This window comes from Typopeltis vanoorti, chromosome 2 (assembly GCF_054136105.1).
Source record: "Typopeltis vanoorti isolate ZY-2024b chromosome 2, IOZ_Tvanoo_1.0, whole genome shotgun sequence".
Classification (NCBI taxonomy): domain Eukaryota; kingdom Metazoa; phylum Arthropoda; class Arachnida; order Uropygi; family Thelyphonidae; genus Typopeltis; species Typopeltis vanoorti.
In genome coordinates, this window is record NC_143550.1 from 126,540,139 (window position 1) to 126,567,797 (window position 27,659).

Below are 27,659 nucleotides of genomic sequence, written 5' to 3' on the forward strand. Positions count from 1 at the left end.
ACATAAAGAATGTTCACCTCAATAATGTTCCGAAAACAAACCCTTGGGATACTGCCTCCTGTACACAAATTGGTGATATCAGACTGCTAATCTCCTCTGACTCTCTAATCTGCTATCTAACCTTAAGCATTCTAGTTTGAATACCAACTTGTAATATGGAAGTTTATTAAAAGCAATTACAAAGTGCAATTATGCATCTCCCTTGTACAGTGCATTTATCACTATGTAATACATAAGTAGACTGCTAAAAATTTGACCTTCCCTTAAACCCATTCTATTCTTAGAATGCTATGCTGTCAGCATAAATAATGTTTTGAAATTTGGAAAATAATTTGGGATGCAATGTAAAAAAATTAGTATGGATATATGAATTATTAAAAAGAATTATGAATGATACATTAGCAGAAATGTCTGAGGAGAAAGGAGTGCAGTTTGTTAATGTGTGGAATGAGTTTGAAGGACAAAGTGAACTGTATAGGTAGATGCAATAGGTACAAAGGACTTGACTGCAAACAAAGAACACATCAGATTGCTGTCAAGATGTTGTGAGGGATAAAAGATAATAGTGTGATAAGAAAGGCAGTAACCATGTTGCCTAGGTATGACAGTGGTGAGATGAGGCAGAGAGCAAGAATTATGAATGATATGTTAGCAGAAATATGTGAGCAGAAAGGAGTGCAGTTTGTTAATGTATGGAATCAGTTTGAAGGACAAGGTGAACTGTTATAGGAGCAATGGACTGCATTTGAGTGGTTTTGGTGTGAGTCGCTTGGAGAGACTGCTGCTGGAAGGTAGAGAATGAATCTGATAATGGAAAGTAATGTGGAAGAAAAAGAGAGTAAAACAGGAGAGAGATTGAAGAGGTGGTTGTGAATAAAGAAGCAGGCAGCATCAGTGTAGAGAATGAGAGAACAGGAGTGCAAGACAGACAGGGAAAAGGGGAGGCTTAGAGTGAACAGAGGAACACGGCATGAGAAAGGTAGATGCTCAAAGAGGATGTGAATGCATGTGTAGACAAAAAGGGAAGGGGATGACCTGGGATCAAGGGAAAACAGTTGGATTTGAAGAAGGTTCTAAGAAGAATAAGGAGAGAAAGAAACGGCTTGAGTTAAGAATGGAGAGGTCACATCAAATAAGTGGTGTCAATGGAACTAATGTCAATGAAGCTATAGATCCAGGAATAAGCTACTGTGTTTATAATACAAATGCAAGAAGTGTAAGAAACAACGAAAATGAAATGGTTGCATTAATTGAGTTTATTCACCCAAAAATTGTAGGAATAAGTGAGACATGGTTGGATGAGGACAACATCCTGACAGGAATAGAGATGGAAGGATATGATGTGTTTCATGAGGACAAAAAGGGTCAAAAGGAAGGGGGACTGCTATTGATGATAGAGAAAAAATTAAGCCCATACAAAGTAGAGATGCAAGAGGGAAATAGTGCCAGTGGTTTTCAGGCAGTAGGATGTGTGAGATAGAGGTGAATAGAATGAAATACTTAGTTGGATATTGTTATACACCTGATAAAGTGGATGGTAGTGACTATGAAATGTATAATCGAATTAGCCAAGCAAATAAGAAAATAGTGATTGTCGTGGGCGATTTTAACTATCACAATATAGACTGGGATGATGAGATAGCAACTGAAAGGAAAGAAAATTTGTTTGAGTTTTTGAGGAACAATTACCTAAGACAGTATGTAACAGAAGGCACACGAGGATTGAGAGTCTTGGATTTGATTATCTTATCCGAAGATGTATTATAAATGAGGTGTCAAATCACTCTCCAGTTAGTAAGAGTGACCATGAAGTGATTACCTGGGTGGTTGCCAGCAGTGTGAGGACCTCTGTGAGAAAAGAGTATATGTGGAACTACAAGGCTGGTGATTATGACGAGCTCAGGAGACAGCTTGTGGGTGTAGCATGGAATGAGGAGTTAGCTGGAAAAGAGATCAATGCACCTTGGAGGATATTCAAGAACTATCTAGTAGAAGCAATGTCTAAATGTATTCCAAGGGTCAGAAGATTAAATAAAGTAAGTGTGAAATGGATGAATGAAGAGATTAAACATGCAATACAGAGAAAAAAGGCATTATGCAGGCAGCATAAGGGAAGTGGTAATAACCAATTCAATGAGGATTATAAAGACTAGGCAAAGAGGGCGACTTGGTTGGTAAGGGTAGCAAAAGTGAAGTATGAGTAGCAGTTAGCTACTTAAGCCAAAAAGAATCCTGGGGGTTCTTTCAATACGTAGCCAGCATATAAAAAAAAGAATGGATATGGAAAGATGACATTGATTGGAAAAAATGGTATAAGGACAACTGTTGTGGAAGATATAATGGAGATACTTAATGAGCAGTTCAGAAAGGTGAATTCTTGTGAACGTGACATCATGGAGAGATCGAGAGCAGTTAAGGTTGGGGAGGAGAGACTTACTGTAAGTGAGCAAGAGGTGTATGGGAAGATGAGCAAACTTGATGTTAATAAGGCTGTGGGAACCTGATAATATATCACCACATATTCTGAAGTAATGTGCCAGGGAGTTGACATCTGCCTTGACATATTTTTTTTTTTTAATATGAGTCTAGCACTGGGTCAAGTTCCACAGGAGTGGAAAGAGAGCAAGATTGTGCCACTTCATAAGGGAGGTGATAGAACTCAGGCATCAAATTATAGGATTATCTGTGTGTCAGGTATTGTGGTTAAGTTCTTGGAGAAGCTGGTGAGAACTAGGATCCAGAATTGGGTTGACAACAATGATATTATTTTTGATGGACAGCATGGATTTGCTGAAGGAAGGTCATGTTTTAGTAATCTACTTACTTATTACAATAAGGTGACTGCTTCCATGAACAGAGGAAAAAGATACACATTAATATATACTTAGATTTTGTGAAGACGTTTGATAGATTACCCTAAACAGAACCTCTGGTTAGAGATACTACTCTAATTTATATATCAATAATATAGGAAAAGTAAGGGGGAAGGGAGGTAATCAGTTGTTTACTGATGATGCAAAATTGGGAAGTGCAATAGTTTACAAAGGTGATAGAGATATCCTACATGATGATTTAAATAAATTAGTATTGCGTGCAAAAGGATGTTGTTTGTCAATGTAATGTTGCAAAATGTAAGTTGATGAACTTTGGGTTGAAAAGGTTACATATGGTGTATCACATTGATGGTACTGAATTGCAAGAAGTTGATGATGCTAGGAACTTGGGGATAATGGTGGATACAGAGGGGAAGTTCAGAGGGAATATTGCAAAAGTTGATAAAATAACTCAAAGGATTACTTTGATGTTGAAAAACATGCTAACAAGTAAATGTAGGGAAGTAATTATTCCTCTTTATTAGGCTATGATTTGGCTGCATCTTGACCACTGTGCACAGATTTGGTCACCTAGATTTCTTGCAGACCAGGAGGTGGTCTGCAAGAAAGACCTAGATTTAGAGATGAGTGACCAAGTAAAATAGCTCAATGAATTAGTTGAATGTTGAAAAACACACTAGTAAAGATGAGGAAGTTATTATCCCTCTTTATAAGACTATGATTCAGCCACATCCTGACTACTGTGCACAGATAATATCATCTGGGTTTCTTGGGAACCAGGAGGTGGTTGAAAAGATTCATCAGAGACAAGTGACCAAGATGGTGACAGATCTGTGGAATGCAGCCCCTGTGAGGACTGGTTGAAGGTGTGTGTGGATTACAAAGTTTAGTTGATAGGCAGAAAAAGAGGGAACATAACAGAAACAAAAGATATTAAAGAGGTTGTATAAAATGCATGGAGAGAGTGATGAATGAGTGGAATGGATTGTCAGAATTAGTTTTGATTTCCCTGACAGTGAACAAGTTTAATCAGGTATGATAGATTTTGTGTGTATAATAATTAGTTTGGATTTCCCACAATGGGCCTCTGGACTACATACAGATACTGCAAAATAATGATAAGCATGAAATTCTTATTTATTATTATTATTATTAAAACAAGACCTCATGGAGTCAAAGACTCATCTAGGAGGTCCTTTTATCTTACACACACATCTCATCATACCGTGTCTTAAACACATTCAAACTACTTGCAGACACCACGCTCTCAGGCAGGGCATTCCAATCACTCAACTCTGCATGAAAAAAACCTGCCTCTCACTCCCTTACTCACACCCTCCTTATACAGTTTCCAGGGATGACCTCTGGTTCTCCCCTGATCTCCCACTATTCTCTGTAGAACTTCTCCACCATTGATCCTATAACAACCCCTTACCAACTTGTAGGTCTCTATCATATCAGCCCCTCTTCCTTCTCTCCATGAGACTCTGCAAATTACATCTTTTCAATCTTTCCTCATACTCAACATTCCAGAGGTCAGAAACTACCTTAGTCATTCGCCTTTGGACCCTTTCCAACATCTCTTCATCCTTCTGAAAACCCGGTGACCAAATCTGGGCACAATAGTCCAAGTGTGGCCTAATCAAAGCCTTATACATTGGAACAAGTATCTCCCTACTTCTACATGTCAGTGTCCTCCGCATCATTCCCAGAATGTGTCCCCTAAATTTTAGATCCTTATCCACTATCACCCCCAGATCTCTTATTTCCTCTACTTCCAACAATATATTCTCACCAAGCATAAATTCTGCATCCCATCTTTGTTTTCCAAATTTTAAAACCTTACATTTTGCAACATTGAACTCACATCCCCATTTGTTTGCCCAATCACTCAATTTATTCAAGTCTTCTTGCAAGGCCACAACATCTTCACTACTCTTTATGGTTCGTCCCAACTTTGCATCATCTGCAAACAACTAAATATCTCCATCCAAATCTTCACCAATATCATTAATATATAAGTTAAATAGTAATGGCCCTAAAACAGACCCCTGAGGCACTCCACTAGCGACTTTCCTTTTCCTGGATATCGCACCCCCATACACAACTTGTTGATACCTATCAGATAGCCAGCCTCCAATCCAATGCACTAATCTAATATCCAACCCCATCTGCTCTAGTTTGACTGTCAACTTATCATGAGGTACTCTATCAAAAGCTTTTGCGAAATCCAAGTATATTACTGTGTATCCTTCTCCTCTGTCCAAGGAAGCAGTCACTTTATTGTAATAAGTAAGTAGATTACTAAAACATGACCTCCCTTTAGCAAATCCATGCTGTCCATCAAAAATTATACCATTGTTGTCAACCCAACTCTGGATCCTAGTTCTCACAAGCTTCTCCAACAACTTAACCACAACACCTGACACACAGATAGGCCTATAGTTTGATGCTTGAGTTCGATCACCTCCTTTATGAAGTGGCACAATCTTGCCCTCCTTCCACTCTTTAGGAACTTGACCAAGTGCAAGACTCGTATTAAAAAAATATGTCAAGGCAGGTGTCAACTCTCTAGCACACTCCTTCAGAATACGTGGTGATATATTATCAAGTCCCACAGCCTTATTTACATCTAGTTTACTCAACTCCCCAACCACCTCTTGCTCACTTACAGTCAGTCTCTCCTCCCCATCATCAACTGCTCTTAATCTCTCCATGAAGTCACATTCACAAGATTGAAAGATCTTTATGAATTGCTCATTAAGTATCTCCACAACACATTCTGCAACAGCTGTCTTTATACCATTTCCTCCAATCAATGTCATCCTTCCATAATCATTCTTTCTTTTGCTGGCTACATATCGAAAGAACTCCCTAGGATTCTTTTTGGCTTCATTAGCTAACTGCTGTTCATACCTCTCTTTAGCTACTCTCACCAACCAAGCCACCCTCCTTGCCTGGTCTTTGTAGACCTCATGAAATTGGTTACTTCCACTTCTCTTATGCTGTCTCCACAATGCCTTTTTTTTTCTGTATTGCATGCTTAATCTCTTTATTCATCCATCTCACACCTACCTTATTTAACCTTCTTACCCATGGTATACATTTAGACATTGCATCTACTAAATAGTTTTTGAAAATCCCCCAAGCTGCATTGATCTCTTTTCCAGCTAACTCCTCATTCCATGCTACATCTGCAAGCTGTTTCCTGAGCTCTTCATAATCACCCCCCTTGTAGTTCCACATATACCCTTTTTTCACAGGGGTCTTTGCACTGCTGGCAACCACCCAGGTAATCACCTCATGGTCACTCTCACCAATTGGTGGATGATTTGACACCTCATTTATAATTACATCCTCTGATGAGATGACCAAATCCAAGACCCTCAATCCTCACGTGCCCTTTGTTACATACTGTCTGAGGTAGTTATCCCTCAAAAACTCAAGAAACTCATTTTCTTTACTTCCAGTCGCTATCTCTTCATTCTAGTCTATATTGCCATAATTAAAATCACCCATAATGATCACCCTTTTCTTATTTGCTTGGCTTATTTGACTATACATTTCACTATCACCACCATCCACATTACCAGGTCTATAACAACATCCCACCAAGTATTTGATTCTATTCACCTCTATCTCACACCATACTGCCTCAAAACCACTGGCCCTATTTCCCTCTTGCATCTCTACCTTGTATGGACATAACTCTTTCTCTATCATCAATAGCACTCCCCCTCCCTTTTTATCCCTTCTATCCTCACGAAACACATCATACCTTTCCATCTCTATTCCTGTCAGGATGTCGTCCTCATCTAACCATGTCTCACTTATTCCGACAATCTCTGGGTGCACAGACGCAATTAGTGCAACCATTTCATCCGCCTTGTTTCTTATGCTTCTAGCATTGGTATACAAACACAACAACTCATTTCTGGATCTACAGCTAGTTCCACTGATACCATTCACTCGATGTGCTCTCTCCGTTTATTTTTTTACTTTTTCCTTTTTTTACTTTTTTACTTTTTCCGTATATTTTTTTTTACTTTTTTTTATACTAAATCAATTCTGTATAACATTACCTTACACTGGCAGAGACCAGTAGTTCTACTTGGTTCAGGAGTTAAGCTACCAACAGGATCACACTGAAGACCACCTGTGACAAAAAAAAAAAAAGCCAACTTGAGCATTTAAACATAATGAATATTTTGCTATCAACGAGTGGTAACCTTAAAGATATATTCAATGGAAGAAACTTACTAATTTTCCAATTTATACTCTACAATATATTGATGAACAATTCCATTTTTTGCTCAAACATTTTCTTAGCATTGGAAGAATATGAATATCAAAATTAGAAATAAAAATTTTATCATACTTTATGCTGCCTTCAATTCAGAAATGACTACAGTATTTCAGTAAGCATTACTTGTTAATACACAACATGTTTAGATTCTTACAATGTTATTCTTCTGGAGTATTATTTGAGACTTATCATTCACATCTGACTTTGTAAGTAATGAAACATGTAGGGTCATAATATATAATCATTACCTGGAATACTGAAAGACATCTTTAAAGATACTACAAATATAAAATATTATTCCCTAGTTTTATTTCTTAATTTTAGAAAACTCTGAATAATTAAATGGTAATGGTGATAACAATACAACCCAAAAGGTTAGATGAAACCAACATCAACATACATAGTATTTTTTAATTAAAATTTAATATGATTGTGCTACAAATGCATTCCCACATTTTTTGTGAATAACATGCATTATCTATACAAAAAAAATTCCATACCTGTTACACATTGCAAAAAGTGGACTCTAAATTTCTGTAAGAACTAAGTGTAATTGGGTAGACGCTGCTAGTGTGTGTGTGTGTGTGTGTTGACAGAGGTAACTGGTGATGTTAGTTGTTATAAGAATGGAAAGATATCGTGTTGTCAATACCGGTTTCTAAATTTGCACTATTCAAATTTATGATATTTTTGTACAATTGTGTGGTATTTTGTTAGGAGTTTTATCGTCTCTGTATTGTATCCAACTGTATCAATTGTATTCAATATGGCAGCTGCCAGTTATAACACCTTGCCCAGCCCACCACCATTTAAAGACATTATTCATAGCATAGTTGATGATTTTGTACTTATTTAAAAATGTGGTACATGCAAGACAAGAATGTGTAATGAACTGTAGGCTGAAAGGTGCTGGAAGACAAGTATCTCAATCTCAGGATTTAGCAGCAGCAGAGATTGGTTCAAAATGAAAAATTCAATTTGTGGATATCAGTATTGTGTTGGAGAGCAGAGAAAATGTTAATAACATACACATGGACTTAACCTTGGGAAGTGTAGCAGAAAGATGGTTTCTCTGATGACCATGCTTGCATGTGTGTATCAATGAAACAGGATGTGTGGAGAGAGAAATTGGAAGCCTTTATGGTCCAATCTCTGGGAAAGTGGCTTGAGAAATGAGAGGAGGTATGCTATATTACAGAGCCAGGTGGAACATGAGGTAAATAATAATGGCTATAAGAATACTGGAAATACATTTTTTTTTTCTGTATAAATGCTAGGAACATTTGTAAAGGAATAAAGGGAATGAGTTTGTGGCACTGATTGACTCAGTCTCTCGAAAAGTTTTTGGTATCAGTGAAACCTGGTTAACTGAGGAGGATGCTCTAACAGGGATAGAAATTGAATGGTATAGCATATTTTGGAAAGACAGGGAGAGTAAACATGGTGGTGGTGGAAAATCACAGTGGAAATGACACTAATGGTTCTGAGAGCATATGGTGTGAAATAGATGTATAAAAGACAAGATATTTAGTGGGATGTTGCCACATACTATGGAATATAGATGGTGATGAGCAGGAAATGTTTAAGCAAGTTTGGTAAGTGCAAAGTGAGCAATCATTATGGAAAACCTCACCTATAATGATATAAACTGGGCAGAGAAGAAGGCATACAGTAATAAAGAACTGAACGTTTGGATTTTCTTGAGGTTAACTGGCTTAGGCATCATGTGGTGGAGGGAACATGAGGATCAAGAGTTTTGAATTTGGTCATGGTATCAGAGGATCTGATTGCGACTTAGTCTTCTGTCCCAGTGGTGTGCCCCAGGGATCTGTTTTTAGGCCATTGCTATTTAATATGGTTCTATTTTGTTTAATTTGTATATCAATGATTTGACATGAAATATTCAGTTGTTTCCTGATGTTAAATCATGGTGCAGCAGAGATCCTTCAGGAAGACTTAAATAGACTAGCAGTATAGGCAAAGATAAATCCCTGCAGTTTAATATGGCCAACTGTATGGTGACATTTTGGGAAGACAATACAAGCTGTGTACTAGATTGATGGAACTGAACTGCAGAAAACTGGTTACCACATCTGGACTACTATGCACAGACTGGACTCCTGGATTCTATATGGGATGAAGTGGAGAGGATCCAGAGATGAGTAACAAAGATTGTGGTGGGTCTATGGAACTTCCTATGAGAATAGACTGACAGTCTGTGGACTTCAAAAATCAGCTGATAGGTGAAAGAGAGGAGACAAAGTTATTATAAAGGGGTTTTATCGAATTGACACTGAAGACTTTTTTTCCAGTATATGGCAAGAAGGGAGAGAGAACAAGGGGTCACTAGTGGAAGTGTTAGGACTAGATTGTTTTCTTGGAGGGTGGTAAATGAGTGGAATGGGTTACCAGAGGCTGATGTGAGTGCTTCATCGGTGGATGAGTTTAAGAAGAGATATGTATTGTGTGAATAATGGATCTACCACAATGAGCCTTCCAACTCTGTGGAGATACCTGTATAACAATAATTTGCATGTACACAATACTAGTACGATCATGAATTGTGATATGCAGTTGCTTGCAGATGATGCAAATTTGGAAAGAACTATAAAGGAGTAGAATTTATGTTGTTGCCTTACAAATGGACTTGAATAGATTTTCTGAATGGGAACATGAATGGAGCTACCAGTTCAACATAGCAAAGTATAAGGTTTTAAAGTTTGGGAAGCACAAATGGGATACAGGGTAACACTGGTAGGGGTGGAGATGAGAGATCTGGCAGGTGTTGGTGGATAAGTACCTGAAATTTTGGGGACATTTTGCTAGAATTATGAGAACAGTTCAATAGGGAGAACATGGACATGTAAGAGTAAGGATGTTATGATCATACTCTATAAGGCTTTATTTAATTTTTATTTCGTATGGTGATTCAACGGCTGTGAGCCCCTTTTACAGGGAGGCAAAACACCACCTCAAAACCCCCCCCATTTTTTTTTTTTTTTAATCCGGGTTTGGGACGGGCATAGCTGACAATTCAGACCTATAGCTGGAGGGATTATTTTAGGTATTCCTGACTGTATCGGTGTGTAACAAATTATATATTGGATTTTATTCTTTTCCCATAAAAATGTATCGTGTGTGTATGTTCACGGAGCCAGTTTGCCTGTTTGCAGGATGAAAAACTCCAGCTAAACTGGGAAGAAAAACCCTGCTGTCCACGCCCAAGACGGACTAACTTGACTATGTCTGAGAAAGATCCTAAGCTCCTCACGTCAGCAAAGTGAATCAAACCGAGGATGCTCCTTTCCCAGGCATATGGTTGCGAAGCACATAGCCACTCGGCTAAGGCTTTGATCAGACCACAGATTACTGTGCACAGATTTAGTCACTAGGTTTTCAAAAGAATTTCAAAATTTCAAAGATGATTAAGGTAGTTTCTGGTCTTTGGAATGTCGAGTATGAAGATAGGTTGAGGGAATGCAATTTACAGAGGAGGAGGAGGACAACATGATCGAGAATTCATAAGGGATTACTTATCACATTAGTGGTGATCAGGATTTTTATAGAATGGGCGGGAGACAGGAAAGAACAAGAGGTTATCACTGGAAGCTGTATAAGAAGGATGAAAAAAGGGGCGAGTAGAGTTTTTGCATGAAGAGTTGTGGGTGGTTGGAATGCATTACATGGAAGTGTGGTGGGTGTGGAGACAGTGAATGGATTCAAGTATGATGAACTCTGTATGCATGATAGAGAACCTCCTATAAGAAATCCGACCCCATGGAGGTCTGATAATAGTAATAATGAATATTTAATTTATATTATTTCTAAATGCATGAAATGCACTAAGTAGTAATCCACAAGTAATTTTTGACTTTAAAAAATACTGATACAGAAGAATACATCCTTCCCTTTTCATCTATCCATTTGGACAGGTAGAGAGTCTTCTAATGAGGGATTGATGACAAATTAATGCAGCCAAGTGTAAGGGCAAAGTATTTATGTCTGTTATCCATGTGTATTCACGATCAAAGCAAAAGATGGTTTTTCTTTGATAGCAGAATGAAAAGCAGATCTGCATGCAAATAATGTTTGAGAAACATATGTATCCCAATCATTCATTTTAGTGTTTGCCAGATTGGAAAGTATTTGCTTTATATTTCTATTCAGCCTTTCACACATACCATTGCACTGTGCGTTGTAAGGTGTTGTAAAAATCTTCCTAACGTTGAGTAATTTACATAACTGTAACAACAGTTCAGATGTGAAATTTGCTCCTTGATCTGAAAGTAAGGTCTGAGGAGTTCCATATCTACAAATAATCATATTCAAAAACTTTCTTGCAATAGTCTTTGCGGTTTGATCGTTCATTGACACTGCTTCGGGAAATCTAGTTAGCATGTGTATGACTACTAGAATATATCTATTGCCTTTTTTAGTAATTGGCAGTGGACCTACCACATCAATAGCAAGAGGCCTGAAAAGGTCTAGTTGGAATTGGTTGTAATGGAGCTTTTCCTCTGAAAGGAGATCTTATTTGGCACTTATGGCATGATTTGACATATGTGAGTATGCCACTCTTCATACCTTTCCAGATGTAACGATCCTTTATTCTTATCCAAGTTCTAGAAAATCCTTGGTGTCCTGCCAAGTCTGAATCATGGAAAGTGTACATAATCCAAGGAATCATTTGAGTTGGTGCCAATATTTTCACTTTCAACCTTCCATCTTTATCAAAATATAAGTTTTCCAGGTTCAAAAATGTATCTAGCTGAGTTTCACCCTCCCTTCAATACTGCTTCATAGATAGTTTTGAGTATGGGATCATCTTTCTGAGCTTGGACAATCTTATCTTTTTCCCAAATTTGTGAACTAGGTTCCTTATTCTTTAGAGTCTCAATATTGAACACTTGATCATTATCATTAGAATCTTTAAAAACTTCAGGAGACTGCTCTAATTTTCCATTGTCACCTGATTTCCTGTCCAAGCGGCATTCTAGTCCACACAATGACACTGTATTATCAAAAAAATTACATGCAAAACCATGACGTTTCAGAAAATCAATTCCAAATATGACTTGTACATTTGGATTAGATGATTCTGGAAGAACTATTAATGGATGACAAACTTTCAATGGAAAACAAGGAATTGAAATAAAAACATTTGCTTATCAGCTGAAATTTCTGATTCAAATCTTCTTCTTCTGCAGCTTCTCCCACTTAAGTGGGGTCACTGTTTGTTACGAGTCTCCTCCACACCTTCCTGTCTTGGGCTGTCACCACATCCAAGTTTTTCATCTTCAAGTCCTCTTCTACCAGCTCCCTCCATCTCTTCTTTGGCCGTCCACGCTTCCGCCTTCCTTGCACATCCATCTGCATGACCCTTCTTCCCACATATTTGTCCTCCCTCCTCATCACATGACCAAACCATCTCAACCTTGCCTCCTGTATTTTCGCTCCTAAGTTCGTAACTTTCACTGTTCCCCTGACAGTCATTTCTCAGATGATCCTTTCTAGTCATACCGCACATCCACCTAAGCATTCTCATCTCTGCTACTTCCATCCTGCTGATGTTATTTTTCCTCAGGGCTACAGTTTCTATAGCATATGTCATACCTGGCCTCACTACTGTCCTATAAATTTTGCCATTCAGATTGATCGGCACCCTCTTATCGCATAACACTCCAGCCATCTCCCTCCAGTTCCTCCAACCCGCTTGTATCCTGCATCCCACTTCCTTCTCAGCTCCTCCATCTTCTTCCACTGTTGAACCTAAGTATCTAAAGTCTCTCACCTTCCTGATGACATTTCCTTCCAGCTCCAGATCTATCTCCTGGCCGCCGCCGCCGACTGCGCAACACATATACTCTGTCTTACTTCTGCTCAGTCTCATACCTCTCTCTTCCAGTACTTTTCTCCATCTTTCCAGTTTAGTTCCTGCTTCTTCTCTTGAATCTACACATAACAAGATGTCATCTGCATACAACATTGTCCAAGGCGCATCTTCTCTCACCCCTCCTGTTACCACCTCCATCACAATATTAAACAGAAACGGACTTAATGCTGACCCTTGATGCAAGCCAACTGTTACTTGAAAACTTTCTGTCTGTCCCAAATAGGTCCGAACACTTGTCTTCACATTTCTGTACATTTCCCGCACCAACCTGACATATTTCTCCGGCACCTTCTTCTCCCTCAGACACCTCCAGACTTCTTGCCTTGGCACTCTATCATATGCTTTCTCCAGATCAATAAATACCAGATGTAGCTCCCTTTGTTTCTCTCGATATTTTTCCATCATCTGCCGTAACCCAAAGATAGCATCTGTTGTTGATCTACCAGGCATGAATCCAAATTGTTCCTTTGCAATCTCCACTTCCTTCCTCAATCTACCATCAAGAACCCTTTCTAGGATCTTCATTGTGTGGGACATCAACTTTATTCCTCTGTAATTTTTAGTCTTGTGCATCCCCTTTACCCTTGTAGATTGGGACAAGAGTACTCTCCCTCCATTCCTCGCGTATATTTTCCTGTTGGCAAACTTTCATAAACAGGTCCCACAGCAGGTCAATTCCCTCTTCCCCCAGTGCCTTCCATGCCTCCACTGGAATTCTGTCGGGGCCCACCGATATTCCATTCCCCATCCTCTTCATGGCCTCCGTCACTTCCACTCTACTGATGTTCTGCACCATCCCCTCAGAAGGCTGCCATCTCCTCTGAGAGTCCTCGCATTTTCCTCATTCAAAAGTCCCTCAAAGTATATTCTCCATCTGTTTCTTATGTCCACATCCCTCCATAATACTCTTCCTTCAGCATCTTTGATCTGCCTCACATGTAAGATGTCCTTTGCTGCTTTATTTCTACATTTCGCTAGTTGGTAAATTTTTCTCTGTCCTTCCTTTGTTTCTAATTGATCATACAGATCTTGATATGCCATGGCCTTCGCATGTGCCACAACTCTCTTGGCTTCTTGCTTTCTCTCTCTGTACACCTCTCTGTCCTCTTCCACTCTTGACTCATCCCACTTCTGCTTTGCCTTCCTCTTAGCTGTCACTGCCACTTGTACATCATTATTCCACCACCAACCCTCCTTCTGCTCTCTAAACTTTCCAGATGTCTCACCAAGCACCTCGATTGCACAGCTCAGGATTACTTTTGAATTATGTTTCCACCAATCCTGTACACTTTCCAGTCCATCCGAAATCCTCTCTAACACCCTCTCCCTAAAACGATTCCTCACACTCTCCTCTTTTAAGCGAAACCACTTAATTGTCTTCATCCCACGGCATCCAGAAGTTCTCATCTGTGATCTTATTTTAAAGTCTGCGCACAGCAGTCGGTGTTGTTGTGTTACTTGATCTGTTGGAATTACTTTACAATTTGTCACAACCTTAAGATGTTTTCTTCTAGTAATAATGTAGTCAATTTGTGAGCTGTTGTTACCACTCCTAAATGTTATCAAATGTTCTTCCCTCTTGTAGAAAAACGAGTTCACAATTGCCAGATCAAACGCTACTGCAAAGTCCACAACCCTCTCTCCTTCCTGGTTCATCATTCCCACTCCGTGGCCACCATGCACCCTTTCACAATCTCTATTCTGTCTTCCTATGTGTCCGTTCAAGTCTCCTCCGACAATCGCCATCTCATTTTCTTCCAATTCCCTCATTTCTTCATCTAACACGTTCCAGAACTCACCTTTTTCCTCTGCTGTACAACCAACTTGCAGGGCATATACACATAATACGACCACCCGCTCTTCTCCAAGACCCAATTTCATTCGCATGATCCTGTCATTCCTTCTACCTACATCCAGTACTTCACCCTTCATTCTGCCACACACCACAATTCCTACATCATTTCTTCCCTCGTTATTCGCTCCAGAGTAGAACAATTTATATCCATCTCCCAGTTCCTTTGCCTTTCCCCCCTTCCACCTTGTCTCCTGCACACATAAAATGTCCAACTTCCTCTTCCTCATCATGTCTGCCACCTCTCTTCCCCTTCCCGTCATGCTTCCAACATTCAGTGTTCCCACTCGCAACATCCTGTCCACCTGCTGGGCTCGCTTCTTTAACTGCACCCGCCCTTGATGCGGTAGCCCTCGTCCATTTCTCGCAGCAGTAGGGCGATGTGGCTGCGCGTCGCTTAAAGGATACGCCCTAGCCCTTATATCATTTTCTCTTCTGATGTTCTGCACTCCCCTCAGAAGGCTGCCCATCTTCTCTGAGATTCAAATATTCCCTTTAATTTAATTGGATAGCTTAAAACTGATATATCATTTAGAATTAGAGATTTAATTTTGTTAAACAAGCTATAAGAAATGAGTGAGATATGTGCATTGTGTCAAGTAAGATTTCACAAGGCACATCTTCAATAAATCCTTGTAGAACTGTCAAAAGATTACCTCTATTAGCATAAGGAGCTAATGCCACATCAAACTCTCTTTTAGGGTTTGAGCTCTCTTTAGCTTTACTCATGTCTAGTGAGTAGTTTGACATTTTTGTCCTTGCCAGTATGATATTGGAATAATAATTATCCCCAGATTTTTCTTTATTCTCTGATTTCCTATGTTGAAAACAAGATTTATCTCTAACATAACAGTCTTTAGCAAAATGACCTGGGTTATTGCATCTAAAGCATTTTGGAACATATCTCCTATGGGATGCTTTATTCCTGCCAATACCATTAGATTTAGAAGATAAAGATTGATTATGTGTAAGATTCTTGGATATTGTTAAATCCGATATCTTCTTAAACAGAAGTTGTTGTCCTTGTACTATTGGTCTCTGTTGTCTTTCTATTTCTTCACTAAGAAATGTTTTCAGTTCCTCTAATTTTCCCCAATCATGTAATTGTACCTTGGACTCAGATTCTGGAATATCTTCAGTGAAATTCACAGAAGTTTCCTTAGACCGTTTCTTTTTATTAGTACCTTTAAATTTTTGAAACTTTCCTTTTCTCACTTTATCTGTAGCCACTGTGTTAAGAGAATGAGTTTCATTATACTGACAAAAGTTCACCTGATTGTTGTTTGCGGAATGAAATATCTCTCTAAATCTCTCTTCCTTTTCTTTAACAAGTTCAAAACACTGTTCAAGATTTTTAACCTTTTTCTTGTATGCTGTTTCTTTCAAATTATCTTTAAGGCCATGTCTAAATTGATTAAACAGCAACCATTCCAAAGAGGATTTCTCTTCAGATAAAACATTAAATCCATGAGCAATGCTCCAAAGTCTATGATAGTATTCTCAAACAGACTCCCTATTACCTTGAATGCACTGTTGAATTTTCCAAATGTTAGGCCCTAATTCTCTTACACTTGAAAACTCTGATATTAGCAAACTTTTAAAAGTTGCATAACTGTCTCTTAGTAAAGGAGATGTGTTTAAGAATGTTTTGGCTTTGCCCAATAATTTACTAGGAAGCATAATTAATACATGAAAATCGGACCATTTTCCTAAATCTCTAATTTTTTCTGCATATCTGAAAAATGTTTCTACACTTTCATTACTATCACCTGAGAAAGAAGGTATTACTAAAGTTGGATTAATTAACCTAAAAAATTCCTCATCTTTAATTGAAGAAACTTCACAACTAAAATTGCTATCTTCTGTAGCCATTTTATTTGAGTCAAGATTTACTTTATGGATTCTAAAAGTTAAGTCACAACCAATCCTGTCGACTGCGCCATCGTTAATAATTGGTGGATTTTTATATTGAGGATATTCATATTTATCTTAATATTTAATCCTATCATAGAGATGATCTCTGTTTCTAACAATTATTTTTTTATTCCGAGTGTACCTATATTTTATTATGTGCACAAGGGTTCACTCTAATTGGTGCAATGATCTTAACTCTTTCTTTCAAAATCCAATTAATCACCGACTCAAGACCAAATACAAAATAAACACATTTAATAAAACTAAAACAATATATATACACTTCAAACAATATTACATAACTATAACTACAAATTAATTGGATCCAAGGCCTTTTTAAAATAAACTTACACTTAAGACTAAACACTTTGTTTTCAAAATGACAAAATGTTCATAGCCAGTTTCTCTCTCTGTCAAGGAAACTTACAGTTCTACGATTTCCTTTTGGAATCTACTATAAATCTTCCAATTAGCGTTTCCTCCAATAATCCTTTTAAAACGATCTATAGCAATATTTCTCTTTTATTTATCCACATTAAAATTTAATAGTTCCGCGAATCCTTTTTTGGACTATACTATTAATTTTTTTCCGACTGTCACAATAAAACTTAAGTTCCTCTGAACCTAAAAAATCCGCCGGCCTGTATTCTAAATTCCTTCCGAACACTATCTTGTTTACAACCGTTACCCAGATACCGAACACTCTCTTGTCAGCTGTCAATCACTCCATAAAACTTCTCCGCGAGCATGCGCACTCCATGAAAATGACAAGTGAGAAACTAGGTGTATAATGGCTGACACGGTTGTTTTCGTTAGCAACAAGAGAATGTCTTCATAAAACACAAAACTTAATATTTCAAACCCTAAAAAATTTGTTTAAAGTAACACAACTATTCAAATCCGGTAAGTACGTTAAATTTTTAACTGCTTTACATATCACTTTTAACAAAACAATTTCCATAACGGGCATATCGCAAGTGCCGACAATGCGTGTTATGAAAACAAAACTAATAAACATACTAACATAAACAATACGTAAAATATTCAGAATTTTAATTATGATTATTTTTACAGTAGCATACCAACAAATATTATCTAAGAAATGCTCAATAAATAAAAACAAAAAAATGCCAATCAAGCAAGAGCTTTGTAATAGCATATCTATCTATACTCAAGATACTTTCAAATCAGACTCAACTGTTCAATTTAATGTCACTTTAGTATTAAAAAAAAAAAAAAGCAAATTAATGAGGCAAGACCTACCCTTAACAAAACCATGTTGTCATCTATAAAGTATCCTATACCTGTTCACACAATTCTGAAATGTCTTTATCAACTTCTCCAATACTTTAACTACTATTCCTGAAAACGATCAGCCTATATTTTTTGACATCATGTGTCTTGTAGCTTCCTATAAGCAACGGAACCATTTTTATTCTCTTGAGTCCCTTGGACTATTCCCAAAACCAAGGCTCAAATAAAACAGTTGGGTCAAAGGTGGTGTCAATTCCTTTGAACATTCACAAAAACATAATACACAGGCAGATATGCCATCTTAACTTCATAACTGTATTCACAGTAAAGTTCAAACAATATTGTAAGCATATCCAATTCATCTACCTCTATATACTCCCATCAGTCAATGTCACTGGAATATCTCCAACCAGATGGTACACCTCTGCAAAATGGTCACTAACTAATGCAACCGTTTTGTTTGTTTCTGTTATCTCCTACCATCAGCACTCTACCTATATTCCCATCTCCCATAATAATTACCATATTTGCAAGCGTATAAGACACACAGACCTATAAGATGCACCCCATTTTTTGTACACATTTTTTAGGAAAAAACTTTATCACTGAATATTATAATGAATTTACAGTATTTCAAATATAAAGTAATAAGTAGGTCTACTTTCAACAAATACCTAATCTAACTAGGAAATAGTACCCACCTTTTAATCTTCTTCGTAAAAATCCAGAAATTCATCTCCAGAGTTAAATGAGAGACACTTGAAACATCTTCAAAATCAGAATCTGAGTCCTCATACAACAAATTGTCCTCTGTACCATCCAGTGCATTACTAATGCCACACTTCTTAAATGATTTAACCACTGTCTCAGTTTTCACAGCATCCCATGAAGCTTTGACCCACTCACAAACTTGCAAAATGCTAGGCTTTTGCAAGTTTGCAAAAGCCTAGCATGATGGCATAACCTCAAAATCTGAAGACTGCATCCAGCTGTTCCACTTCTCCTTCATAAATCCCTGAAATGGTTTATTAATATAGACATCTAAAGGTTGAAGTTGATTAGTTAGACCTCCTGGAATTACAGCTGAGTTTTCAATTCCTTAAATTCATTTTTAATATTTTCTGTTGTGAGAACAAAACTGATCCCACACTAGAAGGACAGACTTCTTCAACAGTCCACCAGGGCACCTAGACCAAATTTCATCTATCCATAACTTCATTCCTCCTCCATCTATCCTGCCTTTTGTGTGAACATATACAAACACTCCTTTAACACGTTCATTGCCAAGCTGAAAAGTGGAATTTCGTGTGGTAGCCAAATTTTTTATATTTTTTTATTTAGTTAGCGACGTCTACGCGATAACGCGTGATCGGCCGCCGGTGAGAACTCGCAACACACGATATCGCGTGATTGGCAATGAACGTGTTAAGCAGTTTTTCTTTGGGTAGCATCTTCCTTTTAAAAATCAATAGTGGCGGCAATTTTGTAAAAAATTTCCAGAAATGAAAGTAATAAAAAAATGAGTATCGGCATATGAGATGCAACCTGTTTTTCAGACCTATTTTCAAAGGGAAAAAAAGTGCGTCTTATACGCTGGCAAATACAGTACTTATTGTGCTAATCAAGTAATTATTATATATTAAATAACTACTCATGGTGCTAATTTGCCAATGCATATCGTCTACATTCTAAAACCCTAATATCCCCTAGCTCCTAGATGGCAAACCTATGGCATGCCCGAGAATTTTGCTAGCATGTCAATGATTTACGGGTTCCTTTTATATGCTTATAAATTATTCAACCTTTTTTTTTTAAATTGTTACAATACGTACAAGTTAAATTTTGTTTTACATGAGAGAGAGCAGCTATGAAGACGTGCATATGATTGGTGCAGTATTAACAAAAGATCGAGTGACCCAAAGACAAAGGCAACCAACAATTGTTGAGTTGAAATGCTAATTCTCTTCAACTGAATTCCATAACATCTGAAACTGCCATAATAACATTCACTATATATTTCTTACTTTTAACACATTCACGACAGGGTGTCGTTTATTGTTCCGACGGAACTTCTCATTACTGGCACACTCAACTCATACACAATTTCAAGCCTTGGTCGAATTTTATTGCTGCTTGTTTGCGTTTGAGCTGGCAGGTGAACTCAATCATTATATGGCATGTTTCAATTCCTGGTAGAATTTTATGTGATCTATCATAATGACAGAGAATTTCAAATGCAATAAAATAAACACTTATTTCATGTAATTGAAAAATTTGACAATAGTTTTTAGTTAGATACTGTGTTTCCAGTGCAACATGTGCTTGAGTCTATACAGCATAGTTTTTGTGAGAGGGTACATGTGATTCATTAGTTAGCACCATTTATATTCTAGCTGTCTCTAATTGCACTATTTGTTGAGAAATATATTACACAGACTGCAAAATTCTCTGTACCTTATTCAGGGATACAATAAAATTACTGCAGATGCAATTTTTCTTGCATCTGCAGTATAATGTCTGTTGGGGAGGGTGTGTTGTTAACCACAGGGGCGAGTTACCAACACCTCGTGAACATGTTTAAACATTTTTAATGTGCGAGATATATGCAAAACTTCTTAATGTCTTTTTTCATAAAATAAAAATCAGGGATGCGAGTTATACGTGAGGGCAAGTTATATTCGAGTAAATACAGCAAGTGTTTCGCCCACAACTTGACATCCTTCTGCTGCTTCCCCTGCTCAGCTGACTTCTATGGTGAGTTACAATGCATAAAGAATTTTTTCACTACCATTTTTTTTTTCAAACTAACGTCATTAAAATCAATTTTATGCTGGATAATATAAATTTTTGGTGATTAGAATGGGATATGTCAATGAAAATTAGCACAAATTAATTAATTTAATGATGGAAACAATATCATACAAGATTTCATTAGTCCAGTGATTGATAACTAATTTAAACATAATTGAGTGGGAGATGGTAAATCCCGTTTTATTTTATAGCCGGGTATGAACCTCGGGTCGAAATTCATCGACATCCATAGAGTTTCAAAGCCGAAAAAACTATCAGTGGAACCAAGTGTAAATGATCACTTGGGTAGTACAATACCAGGGCAACTCCATGCAAAAGGTGGAGCAAGCTCTGTCACTAACTTTAATATTCTCTCATAATATAAAACCCAGCTCCTAAGAGATGTATAAATACTGTTTTACATTATGAGAAGAGGTCACTACCCAGACCGGTTTCAACCTTTTTTGAGGTCTCATCAGTGAGTAGGTAGACCTGCTCACTTATTTAGTACACCACTTCGGCAATTCGATAGTAGAGGTATGTAAGTTTCGGTTCACTTAAAACCTTGACATTCCAGGTCTACCTACTCACTGATGAGACCTCAAAAAAGGTTGAAACATCTCACAACCTCCCTTTCACATTGTTTTTCCTATCTCACTAATGTTAAGATTATGGGGAGCAACATTCTGCATCATGTGATCACACTCCTTATTTTCATCTAGGTTGCCACATTCACTTGCATCTCCTCCCCCCCCCCAAAAAAAATTCAGTTTCTCTGATTGTGCACTTCAAAAATCTTAGCAAATAATACTTAGAGACAGACCTAACTCCAAATCCATTTAAATGCAAATCAACTGACTGGTTAAGTCCTCCCATGCATCAAACTCACTCCATGCACTACACTATTCCTCATGCATAACCAATGCACAATCAGTGGTCCAGGCAATCTAGATGCAAATAGGTAGGAGAGTGATCACGATGCTGAATGCTGAGCAACATTCAGCATCGTGATCACGATGCTGAATGTTGCTCCCCGTAATCATAACAATTTACAATCATAGCAATTTGTCTCAGGTCACCTCTATAATACCATGGCAGCTAGATACGTTTTTACTTTCTCACTCTCCTTATTCACTTGTACCAGCAACTTCCTTCATATCTTCTTGCATACTGAATTTATATGTTAGAACATTAGTACCAGCCAAGATAATCTTTCACTTTCTCCTCACTGTATCGTTATATAATCATTAGCATCTTGGCACCAGGAACATGATTTTGTCATAATGCTTTCCTTGAGCACTCCTCTTATCATATATTCTCATATCCTCTTATCACATATTTTTGTCCCATAAAAAAATTCTATCACCATTCTTCTTCTTCTTCTTTTGCTCCTTCATACACTGCTTTCCCTTCCATATCATATCACCAGATGAGCATTTCTTCAACCATTCTATTTCATGTTTTGTTCTGTGGAGAACTTCCTGTAAGAGCACTATCCCACTCATTATCATCTGGATATCTTCTCATTTTCAATCGACTCATTCTTGCTACCACTTATACCACATGCATGTTCACTTAGTTCCAACAGGTTACTTGCAACAACCTATCAACACTCATTTTCTCGCCTTTCATCTTTCAGTTCATGACTATCATTCTTCCTCTCCCCACACTTCTGGCAGTTACTCTCAAAACACTTCTGATACATGCTCACATGTTTCACTTTCTTCTTTCACCCTACAAAATGAATACATCTCACAAATGCTTCAGCAAACAATTACAGTGAATTTATCTGCTGTTGTTCTATACATTGGTGCTCTGAAATACTTAACAGTAATAAATTTTAAAAATATGCAAATGAGTAAATGATCCTTACATAAGCAAACAAAGGAAATACTGGTAAAAACAATATAAGAAAAATAAAATATTTTATAAAAAAACTTATCTTCTAGCTGCTAGTTGTTGTTGTTGGGGGTTAGTTCTACTAATCCCTAACAAAAAATGTACTATATGATCATACTATAACTATTGGGCATACCTTGAAAGAGAAAATTATCACCACCAATGGCATTATTAAGGAAAGTAACCAATTCACTCTACAAGCAATAAATTATACTAACCTTTAACTCTGCAACTCCCTCCTGGAACATTAGGGTTACCTTCATAACCAGGTGCACACCGCTCACATTTACGCCCTTCATAACCAATTGGACAAGCATCACAGGTCACCTGACCATCTGACTCTAAGAAACATGTTGGAGAAAACCTGGAAAATGGAAAAAAAACAAAGAGGAGGGGGAAAGCAGGTCCATAGTCAATCAGGGTATATAATAGCATTCATTGTAATAAATTATGGAGATCAATATAAATCAAAATCATTTCTTATTGAATTATTTCATTCGATATGAAAAGCAAAATCCACATTTCACTTTTCATATCAAAGTCATTATCTGGAGTGTGAGCACACACGGCACAGGTAATTATTTTGGTTTATATATACACACAAAAAGGCAATCTACGTTACAATATACATGGTATGCTAGAGTAACGCTAATTTGGTCAACTGTTAACACTATTGTCCTGACCTTTGCTGAAAAAATAAATAAACCTTTATGCATTAAAGCCACAGTCCTGTTATCTGTTTGCCTAACAGAAATTATTATAAAGGTTTGGCTAGAGATCACTAACATATAAAGCTAAAACAGTATTAATGGTGACCAATATATAAAATAAGAGACAAAATTATTGCATACAGTCCTAAGGTGAAGGTTTGGTAGAGACCTTAAAGTTCTCCATCAAACATTCATTTTCTCTCTGGAAGTGTAATTATAGGCCAGTTTGTGTGTCATCAGTAGTTGTTAAGATCTTGGAGAAATTAGTGAGGGACCGTATACAGCATTGAGCAGATGAGGGTAATGTTATCTGTGAGAGTCGACATGGATTTGTTGAGGGGGTGCTCTTGTTTTAGTAATATGCTAGCCTTTTATAATAAAGTTACAAGAGCAGTAGATGAGGGAAAGGCATATACTGCCATTTTCTAGAATTTAACAAAGGCATTTGACAGGGTACCACATGATAAGCTGTATTTAAGTTGCAGCACATGGGTTTGGATGTCAGGTTGGTCAACTGGATTCAGGATTGGTTGTCTGATAGGTACCAGAGAGTTGTGTATGATTGGGCAGATTCAAGGAGGTAGAAGGTTACAAGTGGGGATCCCACGGAGCTCAGTACTGGGACCTATATTGTTTAACCGTCTTATCAATGACATTGCAAGTGGATATTCAGTTGATTGTGAATGATGTGAAGCTGGGAAGGGTTATTAGTAATATTGCAGATGTGGTAGCCCTGAACCGTGGAATGCATTGCCTGATAGAGTGGTGAGAGCGATAATGGTCAATGAGTTTAAGGAGTGGTATGACAGACATTGTAGGAGGTACCTCATGCAATGAGTCTTGATAGACTGTTTTCTAGGAAGGACCTCACACGACGAGTCTTTTGACTCCATGGAGGCCTGAATAATAATAATAACCTGATACCAATGGACTTTGCAAAGATATTTGACAGGATCCTACTGAGCCCTCCTATGTAAATCAAAGGAAATGGGTATGGATATGACACTATGACATAGATATGATGGAAAAGATATCAAAGATTAGTATATGACAGAGAAGAATCAAAGAGAAAGCAGTGATCCTGGAGTCATAGCACTCTATACTTGGGTTGCTGGTGTTTAATTTATACATTAATGACATAGGGAATGACTCAAGGGAAATATTTAGTTGATCACTGATGATGAAAAACTGAAGACAGCAGTAAGTGATACTGATGTACAGATTCTGCTAGTAGATTTAAATAGACTAACAGTGTAGGAAAGAATAATGATTGTAAGTTTAATGTGTCAAAGTGCAAAATTATGTTTGGGTTGAGAAGATTATTACATTGTATTATCCTGATGTAGCTGGACTGTAAGAAATGGATTATTGTAGCGAATGAATATAATGGTGGACAGCAAATTGATGTTCAGAAAGTATACTGCAAAAGTGGATGAAATAACTAAGGATTATTACTATTATTATCCAGGTCTCCAAGAAGTCAAAAGACTCATCGTAGGAAGTCCTTTCTAAGAAACACAAGTCTATCAAGACTCATCGAGGGAGGTCACTCCTAGGAAACACAAATTCTATCATACCACACCTTAAACTCATTGACTGTTCTCGATCTCACCACTCTATCAGGCAATGTATTTCATGGTTTAACTACCCTCCATACAAAGAAACCACTCCTCACCCTCTTTCTCGAAGTTTCCTTTTGTAACTTCCAGGGATGGCACTTTGACATGACTCCTTCGCGCTGTTCAACCAAGCGAAAGAACTCCCCAGTGTCAACCCTGTAACCAACTCTCAACAGTTTAAAAGTCTCAATCACATCACCTATCCTTCTATCCACCAAACTCTGCAGTCCACACTCCGTCATCCAATCCTCATAACTAACATTGTATAGTCCTAACACCATCTTTTTTTATCTGCCTTTGTACCCTTCCCACAGTTAATTTATCCCCTTCAAATCCTAGAGACCAGATCTCAGAACAATAGTTTAAGCATGGTCTGATCAGAGTCTTATACAATGGAATGATAACCCTATTATCTCTGCAGGTCAGTGACCTTCTCATTATTGTAGCAATTCTCTGTGTTACCTTCACGATGTTCTTCACCTCTGCAATATGTCCCCTAAATTTCAGGTTTCTATCAATCATCAACCCCAGATCTCTTGTCTACCATACTTCCTCCAGTTTAACTCCTCCCATAGAGTATGCAGCGTCCATCGATGTGTCCCAAACCTCAAAATCTTACATTTTGCTGCATTAAACTGTCACCCCCCCTTCATTTGCCCATCTCTATCTAGCTTATTCAAATCCTCTTGCAGGGCTACCACATCTGCACTATTACTAATAACCCTTCCCAACTTCGCATCAACTGCGATTTATTATCAACTGAATATCCCCTTGCAATCCATGGACAATCTCATTGATATAAAGGTTAAATAATATAGGTTCCAGTACTGAGCCCTGTGGAACCCCACTTGCAACCTTCTGTCTCTTTGATATTGCTCCACCATATACAACTCTCTGGTAACCATCAGACAGCCAATCCTGAATCCAGTTGACTAACCTGACATCCAAACCCATGTGCTGCAACTTAAATATCAGCTTATCATGTGGTACCCTGTCAAATGCCTTTGTTAAATCCTAGAAAATGGCAGTATATGCCTTTCCCTCATCTACTCTTGTAACTTTATTATAAAAGGCTAGCATATTACTAAAACAAGAGCATCCCTTAACAAATCCATGTTGACTCTCACAGATAGCATTACCCTCTTCTGCCCAATGCTGTACACGGTCCCTCACTACTTTCTCCAAGTTCTTACTAACTACTGATGACACAAACTGGCCTATAATTAGTCACTTCCAGTCTGCTACTGTCCTTATGCAATGGTACAAACTTACCTTGCGTCCATTTCATAGGCACCTTTCCCACAGCCAGACTTTCATTGAAAAGCCAGGTCAAAGGAACTAACAGTTCCCAATCACATTCTCTCAAAACTCTTGGTGGAATACTATCCAGTCCCACAGCTTCATTGACATCCAGAGTATTCAGTATTTGTAACACATTCTCCTCCTTCACCTCTAAACCTCAAACATCCTCTGGTATTAAAATTTACTCCTCCAGGAAGAAATACTCCAATAAAGCGTTCATTGAACAATTCCACTATGTCCTCTGCATCATTCACTCTATCGCATTTTTATCACACAATGTCATTCTTCCACAGTCATTTCTCCTCCTACTTGCCACATAGCTAAAAAATTCCCTAGGATTTCTCTTGGATCTAAGGCCCAATCTTTTCTCATATTCCAGTTTCACCTTCCTTACCATACTAGTCACTCTCCTGGCCTGTGTCTTATATTCTTCACGCATCTTCTCTTCACCTGTCTCCCTATATCTCTTCCATAGCTTCTTTTTCGCATGCCATTCCTGTTTAATATTGTTTGTCATCCATTTTATTCCAAATTGTGTCCTCTGCTTCACTCGTGTAATACAGCTTACCATTGCTGCTAACAAATATTCCTTCACAATTTCCCAAGCATTAATATCCAGGCCTTCCAATTCCTCCCTCCACAAAACTTCTCCGAGTTGACATCTATGACTATTATAATCAGCTGCTTTATAATTCCACATACGTTCCCGTCTCTTCGATAAGCGTGCATGTCTATTCATTTTCCAAGTCAAAACCATATGGTCACTCTCTCTCCAACAGGTGGGAGAGATGTCATCTCAGTTATTATCAACTCCTCTGATGCTATAACCAAATCCAAAACTCTTGAACTTCTAGTTCCCTCTGTTACATGTCGCCTAAGACATTTGTCCCTCAAGAATTCTAGAGATTCCATTCCCTTATTGCTAAATGCATGTTCTTCTCCCCAATTTATACTGCTGTAGTTAAAATCTCCCATAACATTGATTCTTCTTGCACTTGCCACACTCAACTGTCTCAACATCTACTGGTCCCCACCCCTCTGTGCTCCTTGGTCTGTAACAACACCCCACTAAATATCCTGTCTTACCCACCACCACTTCACACTATATGCTTTCAAAATCATTAGTATCACAGCCTTCCAAAGCCTCCACTCTTAGAGGACATAAGTCATCACTTATCATAAGCAGTACTCCACCACCACACTTTCCCTTCCTATCCTGCCGAAAAATGCTGTACCCAGCAACCTCTATTCCTGTTATATTACACCTTGTTTGAACTCATTCATGG

The 27,659-nt window shown here is 37.9% G+C and overlaps 1 protein-coding gene across 6 annotated transcripts in view; it reads right to left on the bottom strand.

Moving 5' to 3' along the window:
- The window catches only part of LOC150109418 (basement membrane-specific heparan sulfate proteoglycan core protein-like), a 1,783,738-nt gene that overhangs the window by 855,096 nt on the left and 900,983 nt on the right, over positions 1-27,659 (bottom strand). For all 6 annotated transcript variants that reach the window (XM_090413063.1, XM_090413041.1, XM_090413033.1 and 3 more), the window contains 2 exons: positions 22,961-23,106; positions 6,917-6,990 (listed from right to left, as the gene is read on the bottom strand). In XM_090413063.1, coding sequence (XP_090269189.1) covers positions 6,917-6,990; positions 22,961-23,106 — 220 coding nt within the window. The remainder of the gene's footprint in view (positions 1-6,916; positions 6,991-22,960; positions 23,107-27,659) is intronic.